General features: G+C 43.5%; 1 protein-coding gene across 1 annotated transcript in view; it reads left to right on the top strand.

The window, feature by feature from the left end:
• Positions 1 to 23,760, top strand: part of LOC310698028 (sodium/hydrogen exchanger 2-like) — a 31,028-nt gene extending 7,268 nt beyond the window's left edge. Inside the window, exons 4-12 of the mRNA XM_083484739.1 lie at positions 736 to 953; positions 2,203 to 2,399; positions 6,555 to 6,644; positions 8,091 to 8,161; positions 12,938 to 13,102; positions 14,540 to 14,651; positions 15,502 to 15,636; positions 22,480 to 22,552; positions 23,108 to 23,760. Of these exons, the coding sequence (XP_083340865.1) occupies positions 736 to 953; positions 2,203 to 2,399; positions 6,555 to 6,644; positions 8,091 to 8,161; positions 12,938 to 13,102; positions 14,540 to 14,651; positions 15,502 to 15,636; positions 22,480 to 22,552; positions 23,108 to 23,247 (1,201 nt within the window). The 3' untranslated portion in view covers positions 23,248 to 23,760. The remainder of the gene's footprint in view (positions 1 to 735; positions 954 to 2,202; positions 2,400 to 6,554; positions 6,645 to 8,090; positions 8,162 to 12,937; positions 13,103 to 14,539; positions 14,652 to 15,501; positions 15,637 to 22,479; positions 22,553 to 23,107) is intronic.
• Positions 23,761 to 25,010: the final 1,250 nt, after the last annotated feature.

The raw sequence follows: 25,010 nt of genomic DNA, 5'->3' as shown, positions 1-25,010 counted from the left end.
TGTGATTTCTTTCAAATGTAATCTGTCAGGGCTTATCCACACTTACCTTTCCTCTGCGCTTTCCAGCTTGTGCTCTAAAGCTCCATGTCCGAGCACCCCTTTAATTACTCCAGAGCTTACCTTATGAAAACCTGCTCTTTAAAGCTGAACTGAAGAAAATAGCAATCTGTGGAAAACCCAAATAGCTGTTTGCTCTGATTCAGCTTTAGAGAGCAAGTTTTTGCGGGGACATGTCTGGAGCAAAAATTAAAGGGGCACTCAGACACAGAGCTTTAAAGTGCAGGCCTTAAAATGCCCGAAAAGAGGTAGATAAGCCCTCAGTCCATGTATTCCATTATGATTTGTGGTTTGGAAAGGGGAAGGAATGGGAAGAGCCATTGTTCTGTGGCAGATCATCTGCCTTGCATGCAGAAGACTCCAGGTTCAATTTCCAGCATTTCTAGGTAGGGCTGAAAACCCTTGTATGAAATCAAACCACACAGGCAAAGGCACAGAGCTTTGCAAGGCTCCGTTGATCAGCTGACTGTTGGCCCTTGCAAAGCCCTATGCCTTTGTGAGTGCCAGCAATCACAGCAGAACATGCAAAGGCACAAGACTTTGCAAGTGGCAATCGGATGATTGTTGGCACTTGTAAAGCCCCCCTGTGTGGTTTGGTGGCTTTCTGTGGGCTGGAGATTCCCCACTGCTGCCTGAAGTGGAAAAGTGTGCGGCACTTTCTTTTATTTTCTCTTTCAGAATTATTGCATGCGCAATGGGCATGAAACGTTATGTGGAGGCCAACATTTCTCTGAAGTCCCACACGACCATTAAATACTTCATGAAGATGTGGAGCAGTGTTAGTGACACCCTCATCTTCATCTTCCTAGGAGTCTCCACCATCGGTGACAATCATGAGTGGAGTTGGTCGTACATTTGCTTCACAGTCATTTTCTGTCTCCTTTGGAGAGCACTAGGTATAGAGCCCTTGAAAGATGGTATAAGTTCATGCATGGGTCTGATCACAATTGCACAGTGTTTATATATGCATCCCTGTATCTACCCATCACCAGTGCTATTTGTTCTGCTGGGAAGAAGAATGCAAGCATAGTGCATATATATGTGTATGTGTTTGTATTTTTAACAGTTAATAGCAGCTTTTGGGGAGATGCTTAGACTGGAGAAGTGGTAGAGGAAGAAAGGATTAAATATCCTCTCCACCAGCCCTGGTGTTCCTTCCCCAGTCAAGCTTTGCAATAAAGAAAAAGAATGTCCAGAGGGAGGTCTCTAAGGCCCCTAAACAGGGCCTAGGGGCAGCAGATGACTTCCTCCAGCAAGCACTCAAGTGCCACTGGGCCCTTTCATAGTCATCTCCTGTGGCTCCACTTCCTTTCTGAGAAATGCAGAGCCTTAAAGTTGCAGTCCAGCATGTTGCTGCCTGTCCGAATATTTTTTCACTGGTTATGTTTTCTGTGTCAGCGAGCAAGGTTGGTGGAGTGTGTGGCTTTTAGGAATGAGACTGTTAACCCCCTGATGGATTTGGAGGTCCAGCTTCAGGGCTTTCATGCCTGGGGATTGTCCATTAGTGTTGGGCCTGTACTCTGTGTTGAGTCTTGTGTGTACTGCCTTCTTGGTCTCCATCACTAGCCTCTTGTCCCCTGTGTCACTGCTAGAGTCATTACAGAGCATTGGGATTGGCCTTTACTAGGGATGTTGGAGAATTCCAATGGAAACAGAAGTAGAAACTGCTTATGTTTTCTTATTTGTCCCATGTCCAGAACATAGCTGTCAACTTTCAGATTTGAAAATAAGGGGTCAGCAGTCTCACCTGTCCTGGGGACAGTCTACGGGGTATCTAACAATCCAGGATAGCAGCGGGAAGCAATGCTGGGATAAGAGAATTTCCCGCAAAAAAAAAGGGTCCAGAATGGACTGTTGTTGCTTTCAGTCTGCAAACAATATGTACCGTAATTGATTTCCTCCCACCATTTGGATTGTGTTTCCTTTGCATTGAAATTCATGGGATGGAATAATACAATGACGATGCTGTTAATTCCATCAGTTGCATAACTAATGTAATGTAGTTTTCAGCAGAAGACAAACTGCAGGGAACATAAGCAACTCTACATGTGATGAGTACAGAGTAGATGATGCCTAGACTTCACAATTACCAGCTTAATTTCCTTTCACTCCTGATAACTTGCTAACTTACTTCATCTGTTTTAGGAGTTCTTGTCCTGACTTTCATCATAAACAGATCACATGTCAACACCGTTACACCCAAGGACCAGTTCATTATTGCCTATGGGGGCCTTAGAGGAGCCATCTGTTTCTCCCTGGTTTTCTTGCTTCCTGACTATCCGAGAAAGAAGCTCTTCATTGCAGCAACCACTGTTGTGATCCTCTTCACTGTGTTTGTACAGGTAAAATGAAGGCTGTCGCTGTAATTCTCCTCTGAGTAGATTTGTTAACTACTATTGTAGTTTTCTCGTAGACTTGTAAACTACTATTCTGAAGACGTCCTTACATGAAATTTTCACACAGATCTGATTCTGGACACTCTCTCAACATACACGATTATTTATTTAGAGCAATTCAAAAACTGCTTAATGAAAATTAAATCAAATCTCTAAGTGGTGTGCTTAAAATAATGTAAAATAGTAATCAACAAAACAAGCAAAATCAACCAAGTTTAAAACGGAAAACTACCGTATTTTCTGCCCTATAAGACACACCACACCATAAGACGCACCTAGTTTTTGGAGGAGGAAAACAAGGAGAGAAAAAAAACATTCTGGATCTCAGAAAGCAGCGATCTCTCTTGTTGTTCTGGCTTCTGGGATAGCTGCGCAGCCTGCATTCGCCCCATAAGATGCACACACATTTCCCCTTACTTTTTAGGAGGGAAAAAGTGGCTTATAGAGCAAAAAATATGGTAAATTATAAGTCATGTTAGGCTTGCTGGAATAAAAAGGGGACAAATGTTGTGAAGGAGTCAACACTGGAGGCACAGGGCATTTTTAGTCAGCACCATGCATTTGTGTGCTTGCATGGGCTGCTGGCATCAGTTGGCATTGCTACTTCGTCAGCAGCTGTGCATATTATTGTGTGCTACCCCATTCTCCTGCCAGTGAAAGACTCCAGGGGTTCCTATGCTTAGGCAAGGACTGAGGTGCCCCCTGCCTCCATTGCCACTTTCCAAAAGCCAGCAGCAAAGGTGGGCTGCTTTTGCCTCTCATCTCAGCCGATCCACAGGCGAGGAAATTGACTAGCTTGAGAGAATGCCTGAAAACGTGCAAATGTGTACCAGCTGGTGCACATTTGAAACTATTGCACTCTGCTTCCCCATATTACCTATGGCTTTTCAAGAGATAGTCTAGGCTTGCCGTATTTCAAAAAGGAAGACCCCAATTATTATTTTTCCCCCAAAACACCAATAAAACATCAATTCCGCCTGTGAAATGTATGGCAGCCCTAGGTTTGCCACTCCTACAGCAGAGGATATTGAGAATTTCACCAGAATTAAATTTCTGGATGCTGTTGGCAGACATACTTGTAAACCCCTGAGCAGGATTCAATGATTCTAAGAAACTTTGCTCAACTCGTGTCTTATTGTGGCATCATGTGCCCTTAATGGGGTGGAGGGGGGTGGGTGGAGGGGGGAACAGCATACAGTATACTGTAAAACAGATATAATATCTATATTTGCCTTGCACTGCCATCTTGTGGCTAAACTACATCCTTAATTATAGCACATGTGGGCCCTAAACATATTTTTAAATATCCATCTTGAAACAGGAAAGTTGGAACTGGGTACTGGATAGTTTTCCCCCTAATATCTTTATTGGGTTTTTTAAAATATATATTTTATTTTATTAAAATACAAAGTCAAGTGTAAAGCAAACTAGTAACAGAGAACAGGTATGATATTCTGAAGCAGAAACAAAAAGGGGGCCATAGACATCAGAAATTCATTCCAGACAATGATGCTGTTACTGTTATATAGACTTGTTATAAATCTATGCAACAACAGCAACAGCACCACCATTAATATGGATATCCCTTATGGGATGAGCTGCATTTCCAGTTAAGCTTAAGTTTGTGAAGCTATGCACATATTCCTATTTTACTGTACTTTATTCTACTGAGTTTCAATAATGACAGGCAGGTACAGAACAAAGAAATGAAAGGAAAAAATAGGTTTTTTAAATAAATAAATAAATAAGATTAGTTGTCACAGCTGTCAATAAAGAAATATAGGATGCAACTATGTAATTTTAAACATAGGAATGTGTGGCGTACAATTACAAAGGGTTCCATGGTCTAAAGCAAAACTATTTTTAAAAAATTCACTTCAAAAAAGAATGCAAAAGCTGTACTAAAACCAGACAGGCGCCCAGAGCTGTGGTACCTAATGCTCCTGAGCCAAAGTGTTTGTATAAAATTTAAAATTAAAGCAAAGCAAATTTTGAGAAAACAATTGTTACAACGGTAAATAACAAATAACTTGTCCTGATAAAATTACAGACTTTTATCATGCAACAATTTCCCATGAGTGCTGGGCGGATTCCTGCCTGCTGAAATCCCAATGGCTACCATCCCCAGCCCAAGCTAATGCTGTTTGAAACCTGCATGTTAAATTTGAATTCACATTAATGTCATGTGTAATAAATCACTGTAAAATGGGCCATACAGTGATGACTCTTCGCTTGTGAACATAATAAATGGAAACCCTACATTCTATTGGTATTCCAAGATTTGGCAAATCACACTTCTTGGAGGGGGGGGGGAGGAATCTGACTTAAATTCAGTGTCCATAGGCCAAAGTGTTCGAGATCACTTCTTTACCATTTCTCAAAATAAATAAAAACAGTAAAAGAAAAATAGTAGCAGCCCATTTTAACTGATGAGGGTGCAAATTAAGGATAGACGTGTTTATTTTTTTTGAGGCTATTTTAGTTCTGGCATATTAAGCACGTCAAAGTGCAAGTAGATAAATAGGTAGGAAGGTAAACGGTGTTTCCGTGTGCTGCTCTGGTTCACCAGAAGCGGCTTAGTCATGCTGGCCACATGACCCGGAAGCTGTACACCAGCTCCCTCAGCCAATAAAGTGAGATGAGAACTGCAACCCCAGAGTCGTCTGCGACTGGATCTAATGGTCAGGGGTTCCTTTACCTTTACCTTTAAGAAAGCAGGAAGAAAATATGAAGGCTGGCCTTACCTTCTGACTATGAGTGATCAATTTTGTTTGTTAAATATTCTGCCTCCTTCAGCATCTCAAAAGGGCACCTGCGGTTTGTAAAGAAAAAATGTAATTTTGCTCTAATAAATTCATTTTATTATATTGAGAGGAGAACCCCCAAAAGCTCTCCTTCCCTGCTGTGATCCTAGGGGGGAAAAACCTCATTCTTTAGCTGGTGAGAGCAGGGTTTTCTTCCAAGTGCAAATATCTCCTCATGACTATAGCAGGAGTGAGAAGTCTTAAACCCCATCTCTGTACCTGCTACATTGCCAATAAAGTTCACCATCCCAGATGGTTCAGTTTACATTACTGAATCCTGCACGTTAAATGTAAAGACGCATTCGTGTTGCATCTAGATTTGGCCCACAGTTTCATTCCTTGTTGAACCTCATGACCTCCTTTAGTGGTCAAAACCTCCAAAAGATGACTAGAAAGCCATTAAGTGGAACCTGCAACAAAACGTTGTAGTGTTAAATTCTCCTGCTTGGTGTGCCTGCCAACCAGCCATGCCTCCTTACTGAATGCTCCATTCCAAACCCCTAAACCTCGGGCTTTCTGCCCTCCTTCCCCGAAGTCAGCTGCATTCTATAACCAAGCATGGTCAGCCCTCATTTGTAGGGATGATCGCGGAGTGGGGAGTGGGGTCCAGAGGGAGCACACTCCCCACCTGCAGGCAGCCTCAGCGTGACCTTGGGGTGCGGAGCACTCACACCCCTCACAGACAAAGCCACAGCTGTCTGAACATTGTTGCCTCTGTGTAACCTTTTGCGGTTTCAGTAGTCTGCGATGTCCTGTCTGTAACCTTTGTCTCTGATACCTTTTGTCTCTGTCATACACTGTGCAAGGGGAAAATGACGCAGTGGAAACAGGTGCCAAAATAACTTTGTACCACCCCACGATCTCGGGACCAGAAGATGTGTAAAGGTCACAGCCCAAAATGTATCTGCCTGGTTTGCATATTTGTCTCAATAAAAGGAGGCTCCACAGGGCTGGCCAGCAGCTCGCTTTCAGCTCACCTGTGCGCAGCTCACCTGCATTATCAACTTCTGCCTCATGTCCATCACTTCACTCATTTGCCTGTTTTTGTGTTTCTTCCACACCTTAGGATTCCATCCCCACCACAAGATCTTCTATATTACTTGTAAACATTGTAGTTTTCAGAGCCCACTGACAGGTTCCTCTTGTGGATGGTGTCAGTTGGCTCCATAAGCAACAGCACACACACCTGAACATCAAACAGAGAGAATGATTTGCCCTGTGATTGATACAGATTTTGAATGAAATCTGCAAATTCTCTCTCTCTCTCTCTCTTTCTCATTCTTGTACTCTACGGCAGGGCATGACCATCCGTCCTCTCGTTGACTTGTTAGACGTCACCAGAGAGCAAGAAAGTGCTCCCACCGTGGGAGAACAAATTCATATTCGGGTAAGTTCTCCTCTCTGGGAAAGCAAGGATGTTTGGAAGAGGGCTAGTGGCTACCAGTCATGATAGCTGAGTACTCTCCCCACTCCTGGAGACAGTATGCCTCTGGATATTAATGAATGGGGTGCATAAGTTGGGAAAGAGTGCTGTTGTGCTCGTGTTCCAGGTATCAGGCTTCTACTGTGAGAACCAGAACCTGGACTAAATAGGTGTTTAGTCTGCTCCAGCAAGGCTTTATGTATTTATGCCACATTGAGCTCCTTGAAAGAAAATACAGTGGTGCCTCGCAAGACGAAAAGAATCCGTTATGAGAGTCTCTTCGTCTAGAGGTTTTTTCATCTTGCAAAGCAAGCCCATTGGCGGATTAGCAGATTAGCGCTATTAGCGCTATTAGCGGCTTAGCGGATAAGCGGCTTAGCGGCTTAGAAAAGGGGGGGAGGGAAAAAACCCCGCAGGAACTCGCAAGACATTTTCGTCTTGCGAAGCAAGCCCATAGGAGATTCGTTTTGCAAAGCACCTCCAAAACGTAAAACTTTTGTCTAGCGAGTTTTCCGTCTTGCGAGGCATTCATCTTGCGGGGCACCACTGTATAATAGTAAATGTACGTGTAATAGTAATTTTTATTTATGTATTGCATTTTTATCCCACCCTTTCCCCAGAAGGAGCTCAAGGTGGAGTACATGGTTCTCAGCCTCCTAATTTAATCCTCACACCAACCCTGTGAAATAGGTTAGGCTGAGAGGCAGTGACAGGACCTGCCCAATAGTTTTTGGTGCCTGAGGTTAACCCCAAAATGGTGGCCCCCCTACCTCCAGGGAAGAAGGGCCGAGTTAATATCTACACGAGAAACAAGGGGTGGAACGGGACTAAAAATCAGCATCAGGATATGCTGCCCCTGTGGATCCTGCCACCTGGGGTGGTTGCCTCACCTGGAGATGCCAGGGATTTAACCTGGGACCTTCTGCATGCATAGCAGCTGCTGTTCCACCGGAGCCCATCCCTGGCATTTCCTGAGGGTGGGGTGGGGACCCTGCATACATGGCAGCTGAGTATGTGTCACATTCAAAGTAAACTCTTAATTCAAGGTCTTAACTGGTGATTATGGTATGACATTCCAGAACAGGATGTTTACAACACTCTAACTGATGTAGTGCTTTTTGTTATGTTTGTTTCCCTCTCCCACCACCAGTTTTTTATATATTTAATAAGTGCACAAAATTGAGCATTTTAAGGAAAGGCAGTTGAGAAGATATCTACCAGTGGAAGATTAAATGGGAAACGATATAGACAATTTTCCTTTTTTTAAAATTGCAGTTGTCTCCTTTGCCAAAAATGTGGTGTTGTTTTGTCTGTGGGCTGATGTTTTCTTGCTGTCTCTTAGAGTGCATACTTTATGCAACAGCAACACAGTTTATGTAGCAAAATTCTTTCTCTCTCTCTCTCATTTAGTTCTTGGATCATTTGTTGGCTGGCATAGAAGATATATCAGGACACTGGGGACAGTATTATTGGAAAGACAAGTAAGGATTTGATAACAATACAAGTCTCTACATGTGTAAGTGTAAGAAATAAAACTCACAAGCCTGATTTCTGTTTTCACAAAGTCCCTACTAGGGGTGGCTCAGCACTGCTTGATGGCTGCACCACAAAATGGGACAGCTTTTCCCTTTTCTTCCTCTTTTTCTTTCAACATGAAACACAAGACTCGATTGTTTGGAAGATAAGTTTCTTTACAAAAGAAAAGAGTTTCCCCATTGCTAGGTGTTGCTCACCCTCTGAGCATTAGAACATTTTTCACAGTGGCACCATCAAAGAGTCAGTAAAGAAGATTCTTCAAAGCCAAGATGGTTATTGCAGATGGGTTTCTGCCACACTTTCAGGATAAAATACCAATTTCCTTCACTGGGTTTAGGAGAACTAATTCCTTTTAAACAAGGGAGGAGGACTGCATGCATGGGGATCAAATATGTCCCTCCAGGTTTCTCTCTGTTTGACCCCATGTGAACCTCCCTTGGCCACACCCTATTTTCAGCCACACCCTCTTTCCTAGACCATGCCCCTCACCAGGCCTACTTAATCACAGAATCACAGTTTTATAGAGTTGGAAGGGACCATGAGGGACATCTAGCCCACCCCCCTGCAATGCAGGAATCTTTTGCCTAATGTGAGGCTTGAACCCACAACCCTGAGATTAAGAGCCTGAGCTGTCCTTCAGGTCCACCTCCCTGAGTGTTTTTGCCTGGCTGGGATGTGTCATTGAATTCTGGTAACACTTCTTGCTGGCCTGAATGGAGGGTATAGAGGAATGTATGGACAAAGAAATTAGCCTTCTGCACATAGGTGAAATTCTCATTTTTTGCTCTGTCCACTCTTTGCCTCTGGTCGCACCCAACACTGGCATGTGGCCCTTGGAAGGTTGCCCAAAAAGGAATGCAGCTTGCCAGCCTGTGTTGCTCCTTGCCACTTTGGTTTCTTGAGCCTGGGAGGGAGGGAAGGGCTTGGGTTCAAGTGGAAACCAACTGTTCCTCCAGCACCTTCTGCAGCAGGCATGGCCAAACTTGGCCCTCCAGCTGTTTTGGGACTACAGTTCCCATCATCCCTGACCACTGGTCCTGTTAGCTAGGGATGGTGGGAGTTGTAGTCCCAAAACATCTGGAGGGCTAGGTTTTGCCATGCATGTTCTAGAGCAGTGTTTCCCAACCGGTGTTCCGCGGCACACTAGTGTGCCGCGAGACGTTGCCTGGTGTGCCGTGGGAGGGAGGCGGGTGAGTCGGGCGGCGAGAGGTGGGGCGGCGGCGGCGAGGAGAGGCCGCCCAGCGTGGGGCTCTCGCCGTCTGCCTGCCTGGCTGCCTGCGTGGCGCTGACGTCACGGGGCTGTAACGTGCCCCACATAGGCACACGCGGGGCGGCGAGCGAGCTCCCTCCCACATCCCATCGCCGCTCGCTTCGGCCGGCCTACTGGGCTGTCGCAGGCGGAAGGCCTGCGCATGCGCGAGGTTTTCAGGCCTTCGGGATTGCCTTCACGCCTTCCTCCTCCCGGGTCCTTGAGAGTGTGGGAAGCGGCAGCGCGAGACTGGCGTTGAGCCTGGTAGGTATTGCGCTTGCCAAGGCAGTCATTTGGGAAATGAAAACTTGCAAAGCAAGCAACCAGTTCAATCTGAAGTACGTGTATGCTTAATATCCTGTATCTGAAACCTGTTCTGCCCCCTCCCCCACACTTGGTGCCATTTTCATCTACACATGCAGCAGAGTAAGTTGACCCAGAATAGTACCAATTCAGATGGCAGATGGGAGAATGACAGTGCTGAATGCTTTCCCATGTAGAACAGTCCCTGCAAATAAAAACCTAGCATATTTGGAAGAGGGATGCTAGCCTAACCATTACCTTCTATGCTGTTACTATTTTTTAATTTTTTTTTACATAAGTAAAAAGTGACCTTTCCCCATCTGGCATGGTGGTGTGCCTCGAGATTTTTTTCATGAAACAAGTGTGCCTTTGCCCAAAAAAGGTTGGGAAACACTGTTCTAGAGTAACTAACCTGCCTGCCAAAGACTTCCGGGTCTTGGGCATTCCCAGGTACACCTCCTATCCATAAGCTTTACTTACAGAACTTGTTCCAAAACAGACACAAAACAATCACATCCAAATAGCTGCATAAAATCATGTGCTTATGCCACCATATTCTTGATTTCCAATTACTTAGCTTTCCCAACAGACTTCCGTCTTCCTCAATGTGGGTCTGTCTTATCTTTTTGTTAATCTGCTTCTTTGGTCATTTCCCCATTTCCTCTGTTATCTGTATGCTATACTTAGAATCTGTCTTGTAATTTGTGAAATTTAATCAAACGTCCAGATTTTGACATGGGGATAATGCTTTTTAAAAAATATTCTCTATAAGTTTCCCACTCCTTTTTGAACTTTTGGTTTGGCTGTCTCCTAATTGTCTCTGTCATTTTAGCCAATTCTTGGTAAAGGGACCGTTGACCATTAGGTGCAGTCGCAGACGACTCTGGGGTTGCGGTTCTCATCTCACTTTATTGGCTGAGGGAGCTGGTGTACAGCTTCCGGGTCATGTGGCCAGCATGACTAAGCCGCTTCTGGTGAACCAGAGCAGCGCACGGAAACACCGTTTACCTTCCTACCTATTTATCTACTTGCACTTTGACGTGCTTTCGAACTGCTAGGTTGGCAGGAGCAGGGACCGAGCAATGGGAGCTCACCCTGTTGTGGGGATTTGAACCACCGACCTTCTGATCAGCAAGTCCTAGGCTCAGTGGTTTAACCTACAGCGCCACCTGCGTCCCTTTCTAGCCAATTCTAGATATTCCAATAATTTATCCTGTCATTCCTCTTTTTTTGGTACCAATTCTCCTTTCCATTTTTGGGCAATCAGTATTCTCGCTGCTGTTGTAGCATATATATTCAGATATTCTCCTTTTTTCATTTGGAATATCTGAATCTAAAATGCCCAAGAGGAAGGCCTCTGGTTTATTTATAAAATTTTGCTTAAACATTTTTTCCAATTCCTCATAAATAATATCCCAGAAATGCTTATTTTTTTGCAGCCCCACCACATATGAAACAATGTCCCTTCTGCCTGTTTACACCTCCAGCAAGTATTAGTTCTCATTTTATACATTTTGGCCAGTTTGCTGGGAGTTATATACCACCTACAGAACATCTTCAAGAAATTTTCCTTTAGTGTGTAACAGGCCATAAATTTCCATTCTTTGTTCCATAATCTTTTCCATGCCGACAATTGGATATTCTTACCAAACTCTTTTGCCCACTTCATCATTACTTCCTTCACCTCTTCATCTTTCACCTTCCACTCTAAAAGAAGCTTATACATTCTAGATATTACTCTTTTCTTATTTTGTATTAATTCTTTATCTTATTTTGATTCTTCTGCTGCAAACCTTTTTTTCTATCTGTCTTAAAAACCTCATTTAATTGGTTTATAGTCAGTCCATTAGGTGATGTCTGATTTTTCCGAATTTTTTCATGTTCAATTGGTTATCTTCTTCTTTTAATAGGTCTTGGTACGTGGCCCAGTTTGTTTCCATTTTTTTTTCCTTTTCACTGCAATGGCCTCCAAAGGGGATAGCCACCAGGGAGTTTTGGGTTCCAATAAATCTTTATACTTTCCCCATACCTTATATAGTGGCTTCCTTATGATATGATGCAGGAAGCCTCTATGAGTTTTAACTTTTTCATATCCCAGGTAGGCATGCCACCCAAAGCAATTATCAAAACCTTCCAAATCTAGTAAATCTGAGTTCTGCAATGTCATCCATTCTTTTAGCCAACATAAGCAAGCTGATTCATAATAAAGTTTCAGATGTGGCAGTGTAAATCCCCCTCTCTTCTTATTGTTTATTAATAATTTGTGTTTAATTCTAGGATTTTTGCACTGTCAGATAAACCTTGATATGTCTTTCTGCCATGTCTTGAAGCTTCCCATTCCCCCTATCACTGGGTTCATCTGAAACATGAACATCATCTTTGGGAATACATTCATTTTTACTGTGGATACTCTCCACCAAAGCGACAGGTTCAGCCTGTTCCATATTTCTAAATCCTTTTTAATTTCCTTCCATATCTTTGTATAATTATTGTTGAATAAATTGCTATTTTTAATTGTAAACCAAATTCCCAAGTATTTGACCTCGTTAACTATTGTCAGACCCGGAATTATTTGCAATTCTTCTTTCACCTGTCCTTGCATATTTTTTGCCAACACTTTGTTTTTATTTATATTTATTTTAAATCCCGCCACCTTCCCAAATTCATAAATTCTTTCTAAAAAATTTGGTAAACTATCTGTTGGGTTTTCGGTAGTTATTCTAAGCTCATCCGCAAAGGCCTTTATTTTGTAAGATTTACTTCCTACTACTATTCCTTTTATTTCTGCGTCTTTTCTTATTGCAATTGCCAGTGATTCTAACACCATAATAAACAGAAGAGATGACAATGGGCAACCTTCCCTAGTCCCTTTCATTATTTTAAAACCTTTGTTATTTCATTATTTATAATCAATTTCGCTCTGTGATTTTGATATAGTGTCTCTATGCCTCAGACACTTAATTATCGTACATCGTTAGTGCGCATATAAAGAGTGCAGGAGCAGGGCTTTCAGAAGTATTTTAGCGACCCGAATTCCAGTTCCTTCATGGTAATCTTCGCTGAGATCATTGTATGGACAGAAATAAAGCTTAATATTCTCTCTCTCTCTCTCTCTCTCTCTCTCTCTCTCTCTCTCTCTCCTTCCCTCCCTCCCAAATTCCCTGGACAGATTGGAATACTTCAATAGCAAATATCTCCAGAAATTTTTGCTCCGGGAATATGTGCAGCCCAAATCGAGCATTGTGCTCCTATATGAGAAGCTGGAGAGGAAACATGCCATTGAGCTAGCTGAAGCAGGGCAGCTCATTTGTGGTCCAACCCATAGCTCATTGCTGTAAGTGGATTTTAACAACAACAACAACAACAGTCAGTATAGACAAGATGGACCAATGGTCTGACTCAGTATAAGGCAGCTTCCCATGTTCCAATGTCCTGTTTCTGCATTAAAGGGTGATTGAAAATAACTCTGGAGAGAAATTCATATTTAAATACCTACTTTTCTCTCAAAACACTGCATTAAAAAATGTACTTTGATATGTGTTTTGAGTTGAGAACTGTGCTGCAGTGTTTGGCAAAGTACAAATGCCAATAGACAGCTATGTTGCAACCCACACATGAGTCCCAGAGGTACAAATCAGATTGGTTTGTGTTGAAATTGAGAAAGATCGAATGCCTCAAGCATCCCTTCTGTGTGAAATGTTGGGGAGAGAACACAGTTTAGATGTAGATAATATGTCTTGAATGCGGATGAGCCGAGGTTCAATCCTGCAGTTAAAAGGAACAAGCAGCTTATTATTTTGTTAGCAGGTGTCATGAGCCCCATGCCCTCTGGACACTTCAGTAGAAGTAACCTGAGTTTTGAAAAAAATACACAGAGCTGAAGAAGGATTGTGAAGGGGTGTTGCTTTTCCAGCTTCCTCCTTCAGCTCTGTGTACTTCTCAAGGGAATAGAAGGCATACCACTTCATGATGCGGGGAAAGGAATTCTAGAGGCTTTGTGGGCACCAGAGGAGAACTTCCAAGCATAGCATCACACCCACAGGAGCTACAGTTGGAGACTCACAGGTGCTCGACAACTCTGACTTGGTATAAAGTACCTTCCTGTGCAATGTTTAAAGAAAACCTGTTTCAGTAGCAAGGCTGCATATACACAGCATGCATTTAAATGCAGGCTAAACCACAGAGCCTAGGGCTTGCTGATCAGAAGTTCGGCGGTTTGAATCCCCGCGACGGGGTGAGCTCCCGTTGCTCGGTCCCTGCTCCTGCCAACCCAGCAGTTCGAAAGCACGCCAAAGTGCAAGTAGATAAATAGGTACTGCTCCGGCGGGAAGGTAAACAGCGTTTCTGTGCGCTGCTCTGGTTTCGCCAGAAGCAGCTTAGTCATGCTGGCTACACGACCTGGAAGCTGACTCTCGGCCAGTACAGCGAGATGAGCGCTGCAACCCCAGAGTCATCCACGACTGGACCTAATGGTCAGGGGCCCCTTTACTTCCCCCAAAGAACCCTGGGAACTGTACTTTAATAAATGGTGTAGTTCCCGCAGGATTCTGTGGGGGAAAAGAATGCACTTTAAATGTAATTTAAAGGGGTATGTGCAGAAATACAAGAGTATTATCTCTGTGTCCTCCAAAGCATCATGCAGCAGTAGAACAGAACTCGCTCTCTCCTTCCAGCTTTAATGTCCATTTTGAAGGTCAGTAACTGGTTGCCCTCTTGCCTCATATAAAGCATCTTTATAATATTCTGTTTCTCTCTTCCCCGCCCACTGTAGCAACAATGACAAACACCCCACCACAGTCAATGACTCGGACAGTCTCAATCTAGATGTGGTGGATGATATCCAGAAGATATTGGAAAGGAACCTGTACAAAACAAGGAGAACCGTGAGCTTTTTTTCTTTAGTTGATAACAATAGCTGTGTAAACAAAAATGTGGCTGGGTCTGTCTGAGTCACCAATGCTAATTTCCTATAATTGCCTTAAAGTGCCATTCATTTCCCCCCAATGTTGCATTATTTGAGGGAACTGTGAGAAACTTAATGGTGGTTCAGATAATGCGACCATATGCTAATGACGCCACAGCTGCTGCTGCTGACTTCAGCTCAGTGGTGGTTGGTGCCCATTGGGACTGGTAGGGTAGAATTCAGGGAAGCCAACAGTAGGTGGCACCAGAGCCACTGATAGGCAGAGCCAATGAATTCCAGTTTTCTCCTCATCCTCCTCCCTGCTGGGTTCTCCAAGGTTAACACTGAGACCTAGGAGGAGAAAGGGGTCACAGGCAGTGTTGCCACCCCCTGGAGAGGTTGTAAGTAAGAACGCAGACAGGTGGGGACTGGTAGAGTGCAAACTAAGGTTTTGGGGGGAGTGCTCCATTCACATTAATGAACCAGCATCTACTGCTGCCACTATCACAAGCACAGTTGCTGTCCACTGTGGTGCACCAGCATAGAATCATAGATCTGGAAGGGACCACAAGAGTCATTTAGTCCAACCCCCTGCAATGCAGGAATCTTTTGGAACCTCCCTTGGAAGTGACTTGCAGAAAAGGGTCTCTGAAAATAGCCTAAGGGTCCTGACAGCCATGCCTTGAACTTCTTGGAGAGCTAAAGCAGGATATAAATATAACATATAATAAATGATCCAATCTACAGTGGACAGACGAGTCGGCTCCGCTGGGTAAAGAAGAAAGAAGCATTAACAATTAACATGTCTTGCTTGCATTGTATATTACCAGGTGCCGGCATACAACAGGCATACTCTGCCTGGAGAAACAGAACCAGTGGAGCAAGCAAAGGAGATCTTGATCCTCAGACACAAGAGCTGGCAGATCCACATGAACAGAAGTGACTCGGACCGCTTGAGCAAAGAGGTACAAGCCAGGGTGGGCACTGGGGGTGGGTGGAGCATTGAAACAGATTCAAATTAAGTAAACTTTAAGGGATGTGGGTGGTGCTGTGGGTTAAACCACAGAGCCCAGGACTTGCTGATCAGAAGGTCGGCGGTTCGAATCCCCACAACGGGGTGAGCTCCTGTTTCTCGGTCCCTGCTTCTGCCAACCTAGCAGTTCGAAAGCATGTCAAAGTGCAAGTAGATAAATAGGTACCACTCTGGCGGGAAGGTAAACGGCATTTCCGTGGCTGCTCTGGTTCGCCAGAAGCGGCTTAGTCATGCGGCTTAGTCATGCTGGCCACATGACCCGGAAGCTGTACGCCAGCTCCCTCAGCCAGTAAAGCGAGTGCCCCAATCCCAGAGTTGGCCACGACTGGACCTAATGGTCAGGGGTCTCTTTACCTTTTTAAAGTAAGCTTTTACTCCAGTTACAGTTCTCAGTCTTCCTGACCTTATGGCAGAGGTGGGGGAACCTTTTTCATCCGGGGGGGGGGGCACATGCCCTGATGGACACCTTACAACCTTACAGGGGCTGCATGGCAGTGGTGCACAGCGCCAGAGGCAAAAGTAGCTAGAGTAGCAAGTGTTCGTCCTACCTTTGTACATTGCAGCTATGCAAAAGTCAAGAGGTTTCTGCATGTACTCTGTCCTCCACACAGGCAAGCAAAAGCCATTGTTGCAGTTCAGGGACACATTTGAGCTTAGCAAAGGCACTTATGGAGGGCGTGGAGAAGGGCCATTGAGGGGTGCAGACTGGGGGTAGGTTGTGTAGACTGGGAAGAGTCTTGAGGACCACAGAGAGACACAGGCATAAAGCTCTCCAGCAGAGATTTAAAATAGTAGTAACAAAAACATGCGGCGAAGTAAAGTGACTCCCAAAGCATCCCCTTAAAAGATTTCTTTCCAAAGTTCCCCTCTTTCATCAGCATAGGAAAAGACCTCAGGTAAGTTAAAAAAACAGTTTACTTACAAACTTCTCAAAAGGTCAGACTAATATGCTTCAGAAAATTGCACAGGCAGTAAAACTTGGCTTAGTTACAAAGTGGTGGTAGTTCCTAATTATTGGTATAGGAACCCAAGAGTGGCTTGTGTGAGCTTTGCGGCAAACCAGCACAAACCACCTCACATGCTGATGAGGCATTTGCTTGACACAATTAGTACTGAAAAACATGTTCTCTTAGGCACATAAGGATGAATGCTAGGCTAGAAGCCTTTGCCTTGACACCTTCTTTCGTATGTGCAGGGATATATTACTTTTCATAACACGACTATACCGTTATGTTTTTCCCACCCCCTACTCACCAGTAGTTTGCAGTCATACAAACCAGACACAGGTTTATTCATTTGGTCTCAGGAGAATGTAGCACAATATTTCGGTGTGGCTAACTCTCCATGATAACTCTTCAGTGACAACCAGGCCCTGTTTCACATGGGGTGCTAGTCTTCTTCTCACCACAAGATGGTGCCATTACAATTATTATGTCTACAAGAAGAAGAAAAACACACAAAAAGAATCTTGGGAAAACCATAGGGAAATAATTGTAAATTGTGAACTATTAAACATAATGGTTAGGAGGGTCATGTGTAGTTTAAAAAAAAGTTGGAAGAATGAAATGAAACACCTTATTTTGGTTTGTGTTTGTGAATTATTTATCGTGAATTATTGTGAAGTTGTTATCTCGGTCATTTCTGGCTGTACTGTGATTTTAAATTATTGTAAGCTGCCCTGAATGGTGCATGGACATGGAACAGATAAAGAAACAATACTTATTTTATATAAAAAATTTAAAAGGACTGGCCAACCTATTAAAATGTGTGTGCGTGCGTGTGTGGACTTAAGCTTAAGGGGGTGGACAGACTTGGTGAAACTACTACATTTTATGCGTGCGACATCATTTTGAGCGTCTGCGCATTCGCAAGCAGCGAAACCCGAAAATAACATGCTCCGTTACTTTCGGGTTGCCATGGAGCGCAACTCGAACGCGCTCAACATGAAGCATATTCAACCCAAGGTATGACTGTACTGCAAATTTTCCATTTATTTATTTTTTGTCCACTTTGGTTGTGATGTCGTGCAAGAATGCCTTTCCAAACAACAATAATGTTCTCACTTTGGGAAACATTGCAGAACAACCAGTGCTTTTTTTCTAGAAAAATGTTCAGGGGTACTCTCATTTTGACTCAAATAAAAAACCACAATTTTATAGTTCAAATTGGGAAAAATAAATACTGTAAATGGACAAAAGTACAAAGATTCACAAAATGTTTAGGGGTACGTGTACCCCTGCGTCCCCCCAGGAAAAAAACACACAGAGAACAACCAATAAAGGCCTATGGGAAGCCTTAAACCAGGACTTAAACCCTTGGTTCATCTAGGTCAGTATTGCCTACACTGACTGGTAGTAGCTCTCCAGGGCTTCAGGTAGGGAACCATTCTCAGCTCTACCTGGAGATGTCAGGGACTGAACCTTCTGCATGCAGAGCAGGTGTTCCACCACTGAACAAAGGCTTCATGTTTCTTTTGTTCCTACTAGGAAAAAATATATATTACGCGCCAAAAAGGTAACTCTATTCCCCCTCCCCAGGAAAGTTTGCAGAAGCTGTGTGGTCTTTAGGTCAGGAAAATGACAGAAAACAATCACTCTCCCAGTGCCACTTCTTTGACCAACACCAGAGTTTCCCTCCTCCTTTAAATTACCGTATATCTATAGAAAACCCTCAACAACAGTAAAGCCCAGGAGATCTAATGACTCACCTTCTGCATTATATCTGCTTTTGGGTCCTAAGTTGAATAATTCATTTTTTTATTGCTAAAACTATTACCACCACACAAAACCAATTCCATCTATACATACAAATTTAATGAAATCATACAAATAACATAGGACAGGTTTATTTGATATCCTATTTCTGATATTCAGAGAAGACTGCTTCTGCTTAGGTTACCAAAGTGGCAGGGTCCATGAACAAAAGGGAGGCATCAGCAGGATTGTGGGAACTCCAGCGTTTGCTGAAGGACATAGAATCATAGAATCATAGAGTTGGAAGAGACCACAAGGGCCATCGAGTCCAACCCCCTGCCAAGCAGGAAACACCATCAGAGCACTCCTGACATATGGATGTCAAGCCTCTGCTTAAAGACCTCCAAAGTAGGAGACTCCACCACACTCCTTGGCAGCAAATTCCACTGTCAAACAGCTCTTACTGTCAGGAAGTTCTTCCTAATGTTTAGGTGGAATCTTCTTTCTTGTAGTTTGGATCCATTGCTCCGTGTCCGCTTCTCTGGAGCAGCAGAAAACAACCTTTCTCCCTCCTCTATATGACATCCTTTTATATATTTGAACATGGCTATCATATCACCCCTTAACCTCCTCTTCTCCAGGCTAAACATGCCCAGCTCCCTTAGCCGTTCCTCATAAGGCATTGTTTACAGGCCTTTGACCATTTTGGTTGCCCTCCTCTGGACACGTTCCAGTTTGTCAGTAAAAAAAGGTATCTAGGAAGAAGAAGCGGGGGTGGTGTGTGGAACCAAAGTACATATCCTCCAAGTGTCCTGATTTTCCAGTGACAGTCCCGGAATTATGAAAGCAATCCCTGCTTCTGATTTGATCCTGGAATGTCCCTGTTTCCTTTGCCACAGAGCTTGAAGATAAGGATGATATAGTGGAGTAATGTGTGCGTTGTTGTTGTTTTTAAAAAGAATCACATAACCAAGCAAATAGTTTGCAGGCCATTAACTATGTCAAACTGCATCAAATGAATCCAAATGCTAGAAATCTCCAACACTGCAAACCAGTTGCTTTAAAAAAAATAAAAAATCCAACAAATAAAATACATTTCACCATAAACTTCAGGTTTGATTATTTTGCCCATTGAAAACACAGAGGCATAGGAAGGTCCCCTTACACTAAATCAGACTACTGGTCCATCTAGTATTGCCAACTCTGTAGGGTTTCAGCTCTGCTTGAAGATGCCAAGGATGGAACTTGTGTGCACAGCAATGGTTCTATCACTGAGCTATGGCTGTTTCCCAATAGATCTACACTGGATATATAAAGCTGCTTTTTTGGGTCCCACCAGTGGCCCTCTAGCTTTGTATTGTCTATGCTGACTAGTAGTGACTCTCCAAGGTTTTGGGCAGGGATCTGTCACAGTCCTTGTAGGAGATGCTGGAGATTGAACATAGCACCTTTTGCATGCAAAACATGCACTCTACCACTGAGCTATGGTCCTTCCCCAAACTGGAGCTTAAAGAAAGAAGGGGGAGAATGACCAATGCTTGAACATCCTTTCTACCCTTGATGACCTTTTCAGCTTGAAGAGACACACGCACACACATACACAGAGTGTGCTGCTCAGAAACAATCAAAATAGGATTTGGAAGGCTTTTGCCCTGCATGGTGCCTTGCGTGTGTTTTATTTTTTTGCAATTGTATCTCCATAAAAGTCCTTTTGGGACCTCATTTGGATGACCTTCTCAGGAGTCATTCAACTTCTGTACAACCATGAATCCTATTGTAATTACAATTGCAGAGACATTGAAAAACAATGGGCAAAGAGCACAGGGTCCCTTCTTACAAGTGAAAAGAAACAAAAGCAACATGGGGGAAAAAATGAATTGGGAAGTATCCAGACTTATTTGGCAGCCCTTACTCTGGGGCCTAGCTGCCAGATCACACGTCCATCAGAGGCTTACACTCTGCTTTAGAAACATAGCAGGCATATTCAGGCTTTCAATGTGGGAACAATAGTTCTTGAGGAATGCAGATTAGTGCTTTAGCAAAAGGACATGGCACTCATTTGCACGAGTCTCTCGACTAGCAAGCCCTCCACCGGCTTCTCGTCACAGAGCCAAGGAACACCTCTGCAAAGACAGGCCAAGTTTCTGTTCGATTTTGTGTGGATTGGCAAATCTGCTGCTTTCCAGATTAGGTTGGACAACTGTGTCCAAGGTAGATTGGACTTTGTGCATTACCTTAAAAAATGTATGATCTGTAAACATCACTCCTCGTAAACTGTGAGTCTTCTGTATTTTTAGAAGTCCTTTCCTTATCTTGGCGAAAAAGGGAAATAAATGGAAACAGGCTGGGTGGGAGAGTAACAGATGGCTATTTGTATGATCCAACTTAATGGTAATCTTCAGGCAAATGTAGAATACTGGAGTTGGAAGGGGCCTCCAGATGTTTATTGGACTTTGCTCCCATCAGCCCTATGGAGGGACACAGGTTCCCCATCCTTGCCATAGATAATCAAGCTCCCCAACCTACCGGAAGCTAGAACCTAATCCAAAGCCATCCATGTGTACCCTTACTTCCAGCCATGGACGTACTTGGCTACTGTATTTTGCTGTTTACAGGGCTGCCTTTGGAAACACACTGAAACTTCAGTGCATACCTCTGCTAAGATTCTGGATGGGGCAAAGTGTTTGGATGATGTACCCATGTTGTCATGCCTGACACATTGGCAGAGGCATACCTAGGGTCCCTTGCACTCTTGGCAAGAAGCTGTATTGGCATTACCTCCCCGCCCCCCATCACCTTTGTGTCACGTTTGATCTTGCCACAACGGCAGCAGTTCGTTGCCACACATTTTTGCCATACACTGTTAGTCTGATAGCTGATTTTTGTGTGTGTCCCCCTTGGCTTGTGTCTCCAGCAGGGGCTGGTTTTGCTAACCCCTAGGTATGCCTCTGCACATTGGCTTTTGGTCCAATGCAGGTTCAGTGACTGAGGTGATTTTCTAGAGTTCTAAAATGTGTGAGGTGCCAGCCTCCATGGAAATAACAGGCCCACTCCTGAGACAGTCCGTGTGTCTTGCATTGAAATTAATAATGCTAAATTTATTGTTGTGGACACCCATCTGTCTCGAGAGACAACAGAGTGTGCCTCTGGGGGTGACGTCAAACTGCTGTGTTAGCAGCACCAAAGTGACTTCCCTGGGGTGCACGCACATTTAATACATCTAGAAGAGTTTTAACATCACCAGGAAAAGCAGTATCAGCAGAATAAAACAATATACACATAAAGCATATAAAACAAGCAATAAAAAAACAATGTTTTAAAGCCTGCAACAGTAAGTCCCCAGCGTACATTTCAATTAAAAGGTGTTTGGATTTTTTAAAAGGGGTTTCTTTATGCAAATACAGACCTTCCAAGGACCCCTATTTTCCAGGGACAGTCCTGGATTTACAGAAACCATCCTGGTTTCTGATTTGATCCCAGAATGTCCTGCTTTTCCTTCAGACGTCCCTATTTTCATCAGAGAAATGTGGAGGGTATGGAGTTGTGAGACCCCCAAGCCAAGGAGATAAGTAATTATACAACCTTTAGAAGACATCTGAAGGCAGCCCTGTATAGGACTTTTAAAAAATGTTTCATGGGTGGTATATGATGGTGGTGGTGGTGGTGGTGGTGGTGGAATAGGATGGAGAAATGTTGATGGGTATGCAAATATGTGTTCTTTCATATTGCTGGCACGTTCCCTTGGAGTCTTCTGTGGGGTATGGTTAAGAGGAAGGCATGAAAACTGTATAGGTAGATGCACAACAGACCCATTTAAGCATATTACACTGGGGATGTGGAACCTGTGGCCCTTCAGATGTTGCCGAATTACACTCCCACCATCCCTTATTATTGGTCACACTGGTTGGGACTGGTGGAAAATTGAGTCCCCTAACACAGGATGAGCTTATCCATCCCTATATTCAGCCTATTCTCTTAAACTTTGAATGTGTTTTCCAATGTTCAGTTCCAATAATTTTGGGTCTATTATTTCTAAATGGTTAAAGGATCAGACTGTGAATTATGTTCTTTCTTCATTGCAGAAAGATGATTCTTATTCATCAGAAGGGGCTGATGGGACTAACCCCAAACCCAAGTTGTGCAGGTCCCTTACTGGTAAGTTGGAAAACTCTGAGCCTAATTATCCCAACACTAGTCCAGTTTGAGCTCCACATGTTTTCTGAGTGAGAAGATTTCAGATTCATTGATAGGCCTTCATGCTGACCCTGACCCTTCTCCTAGCCACCAGATGATTTTTGGTAAGTGACAGGAAAATCGTTCTTGCTGAAAATGAAAAAGGGCAGTTGCTGGAAACTTCAGGTGGGAAGAATGCTGTTGTTGCTTGGGTCTTACTTGTGGGTTTCCCAAAGGCATCTTGTTGGAGGCTGTGTGAGCTAGATCGCCTTCTTGATCCAGCAGGCCCTTCTCAGGTTCTTATGTTCAGATGCTGGTGTGTGAGTTTGGCAATGCAATGGTGTTTTGATGTTGTTTCACCTCCATTGCCTAATAACAGTATAATTGCAACAGGTTTTTATACATGTGTAATGGTTTTGTACTACTACTTAGAAGCCTACTTTGGCATTAAGTAGTAGTGGTAGTAGTAGTAGTAGTAGTAGTAGTAGTAGTAGTAGTGTTTCTAATCAGGCACATATCTTTCCTTCTTTCCTACAGCCAGGCATTCTAGAAAAGCTCCGAGTGTGAAATCTAACAGATCAAAGTCAGTTGGTTTTATTATACCTCTGCAGCCAAGTACAACCCGCTGGATTAATGACGAAGAAACTGGGAAAAGGCCAATTTCAGAGGAGAAGTAACACCATGTCTTGGCTTCCCCCCTGCACTCCTTTTGTACCTGTATTCTTTTCCTGACTTTGTAGAAAACAATAGAAAGTGCTTGAAATGCACTCCTGTGTTATCACATTTCCTCTTTCAGTACATTGGAACTGGTTTGTGATTATGTTAAACACTGTATTTATTTAATTAATTTTATTTAGGCAATGTATATACTGCTTAATTACAGTCATCTCTATGCAATGTACAAAGAGTGCACTACATTGGTGGGAGGTGTGGATCAGCTAAAGCTATAAAATCAGTTAAGATGCCTGCTGGAATAAAAAAAAAGGTTTCAGGAGGTCCTGGAAGCTCAACAGAAATGGGGCCTGTCTCAAATGGAAGGGAGCTCCATAAAATAAAAGAAGCATGTTCAAACTTATCCAGTTTCATGAGGAATTCTCAGAAATCTTAAAAAGAATCCATATGATCATTTATTTTATTTAACAACATTTAAGATTACAGATTAGGGACGTGGGTGGCGCTGTGGGTTAAACCACAGAGCCTAGGACTCGCCGATCAAAAGCTCGGCAGTTCGAATCCCTGCAGCGGGGTGAGCTCCCGTTGTTTGGTCCCTGCTCCTGCCAACCTAACAGTTTGAAAGCACGTCAAAGTGCAAGTAGATGAATAGATACCGCTCCGGCGGGAAGGTAAACGGTGTTTCCATGCGCTGCTCTGGTTCGCCAGAAGCGGCTTAGTCATGCTGGCTACATGACCCGGAAGCTGTACGCTGGCTCCCTCGGCCAATAAAGCGAGATGAGTGCAGCAACCCCAGAGTCGATCATGACTGGACCTAATGGTCAGGGGTCCCCTTTACAGCAAAGACTCCTGGCTAATTTCAACGGGCTATTTATTTTTTTGTTTACCAACCTTTACCAGTCATACAACATGAGTGAATTTTACAGTGATTGCTTGAGACAGTACATTCAGGAAAAAGAAACTGTGTGGCACAACCCTTTCAGAACAATACCCTTTCAGAAGCAGGGGGTAGGTGGGTGGGTTTCCTGTCACAAAAGAGTTCTGTGTTGCAACCCTATGCACGTCTACTTGGAAGTACCTTCTGTTGAGTTCAGTGGGCCTCATTGTCACAGATGTATGCATAAGGATTGCACCTGTAATCTAGTGTTTTAGTTGCCTATGTCTAGGGAGCTTTCTATGAGATGGAGCAATAAAACGTCTGATCACACCTCTTGCTTTCTGAAATAGAATGGCCAGAAAATGGCAGAACTGTGTCTGCTTCTTTTCCTGAGCATATAGACTGACTCTTGCAGGCCAGATTCTTTGGAAAAGAGCACTTTAGCAGTGCACTATCTTGACGGCAGCGACCATTTAATGTAAACTCGCTTTAAATGAAAAATATATATTAAACATTTCTGTATTTTGTCTGTCTATCTAACTAGCTATCATCAGAAATAAAAATGCAGTGTGTGTAAGAGAGAAGGTTTGCATCTATGTGGAGTACAATAGTGTTGTCATAACATTTTTACTGTCACTACAATTACTTTCATGACTATTATTCCTTCTGATTAGGATACTTGTGTGTGTGTGTGTGTGTGTGTGTGTGTGTGTGTGTGTGTGTGTGTATCTATACACCATCCCGCTGAGTCCACTGAAGCTGTAAATCAGGAATGGGGAACCTATGGTCCTCCAGAGTTCATCAGATTCCAGCTCCCATCAACTCCAGAGAGCACAGGAAATGGCCAGAGATGAGAGGAGCTGTAGTCCACCTATGTAGGGCCACAGGTTC

The sequence above is a fragment of the Podarcis liolepis genome, assembly GCF_965112155.1.
Source record: "Podarcis liolepis genome assembly, chromosome: Z".
Classification (NCBI taxonomy): domain Eukaryota; kingdom Metazoa; phylum Chordata; class Lepidosauria; order Squamata; family Lacertidae; genus Podarcis; species Podarcis liolepis.
This window is presented reverse-complemented; position numbering and strand designations above follow the sequence as displayed.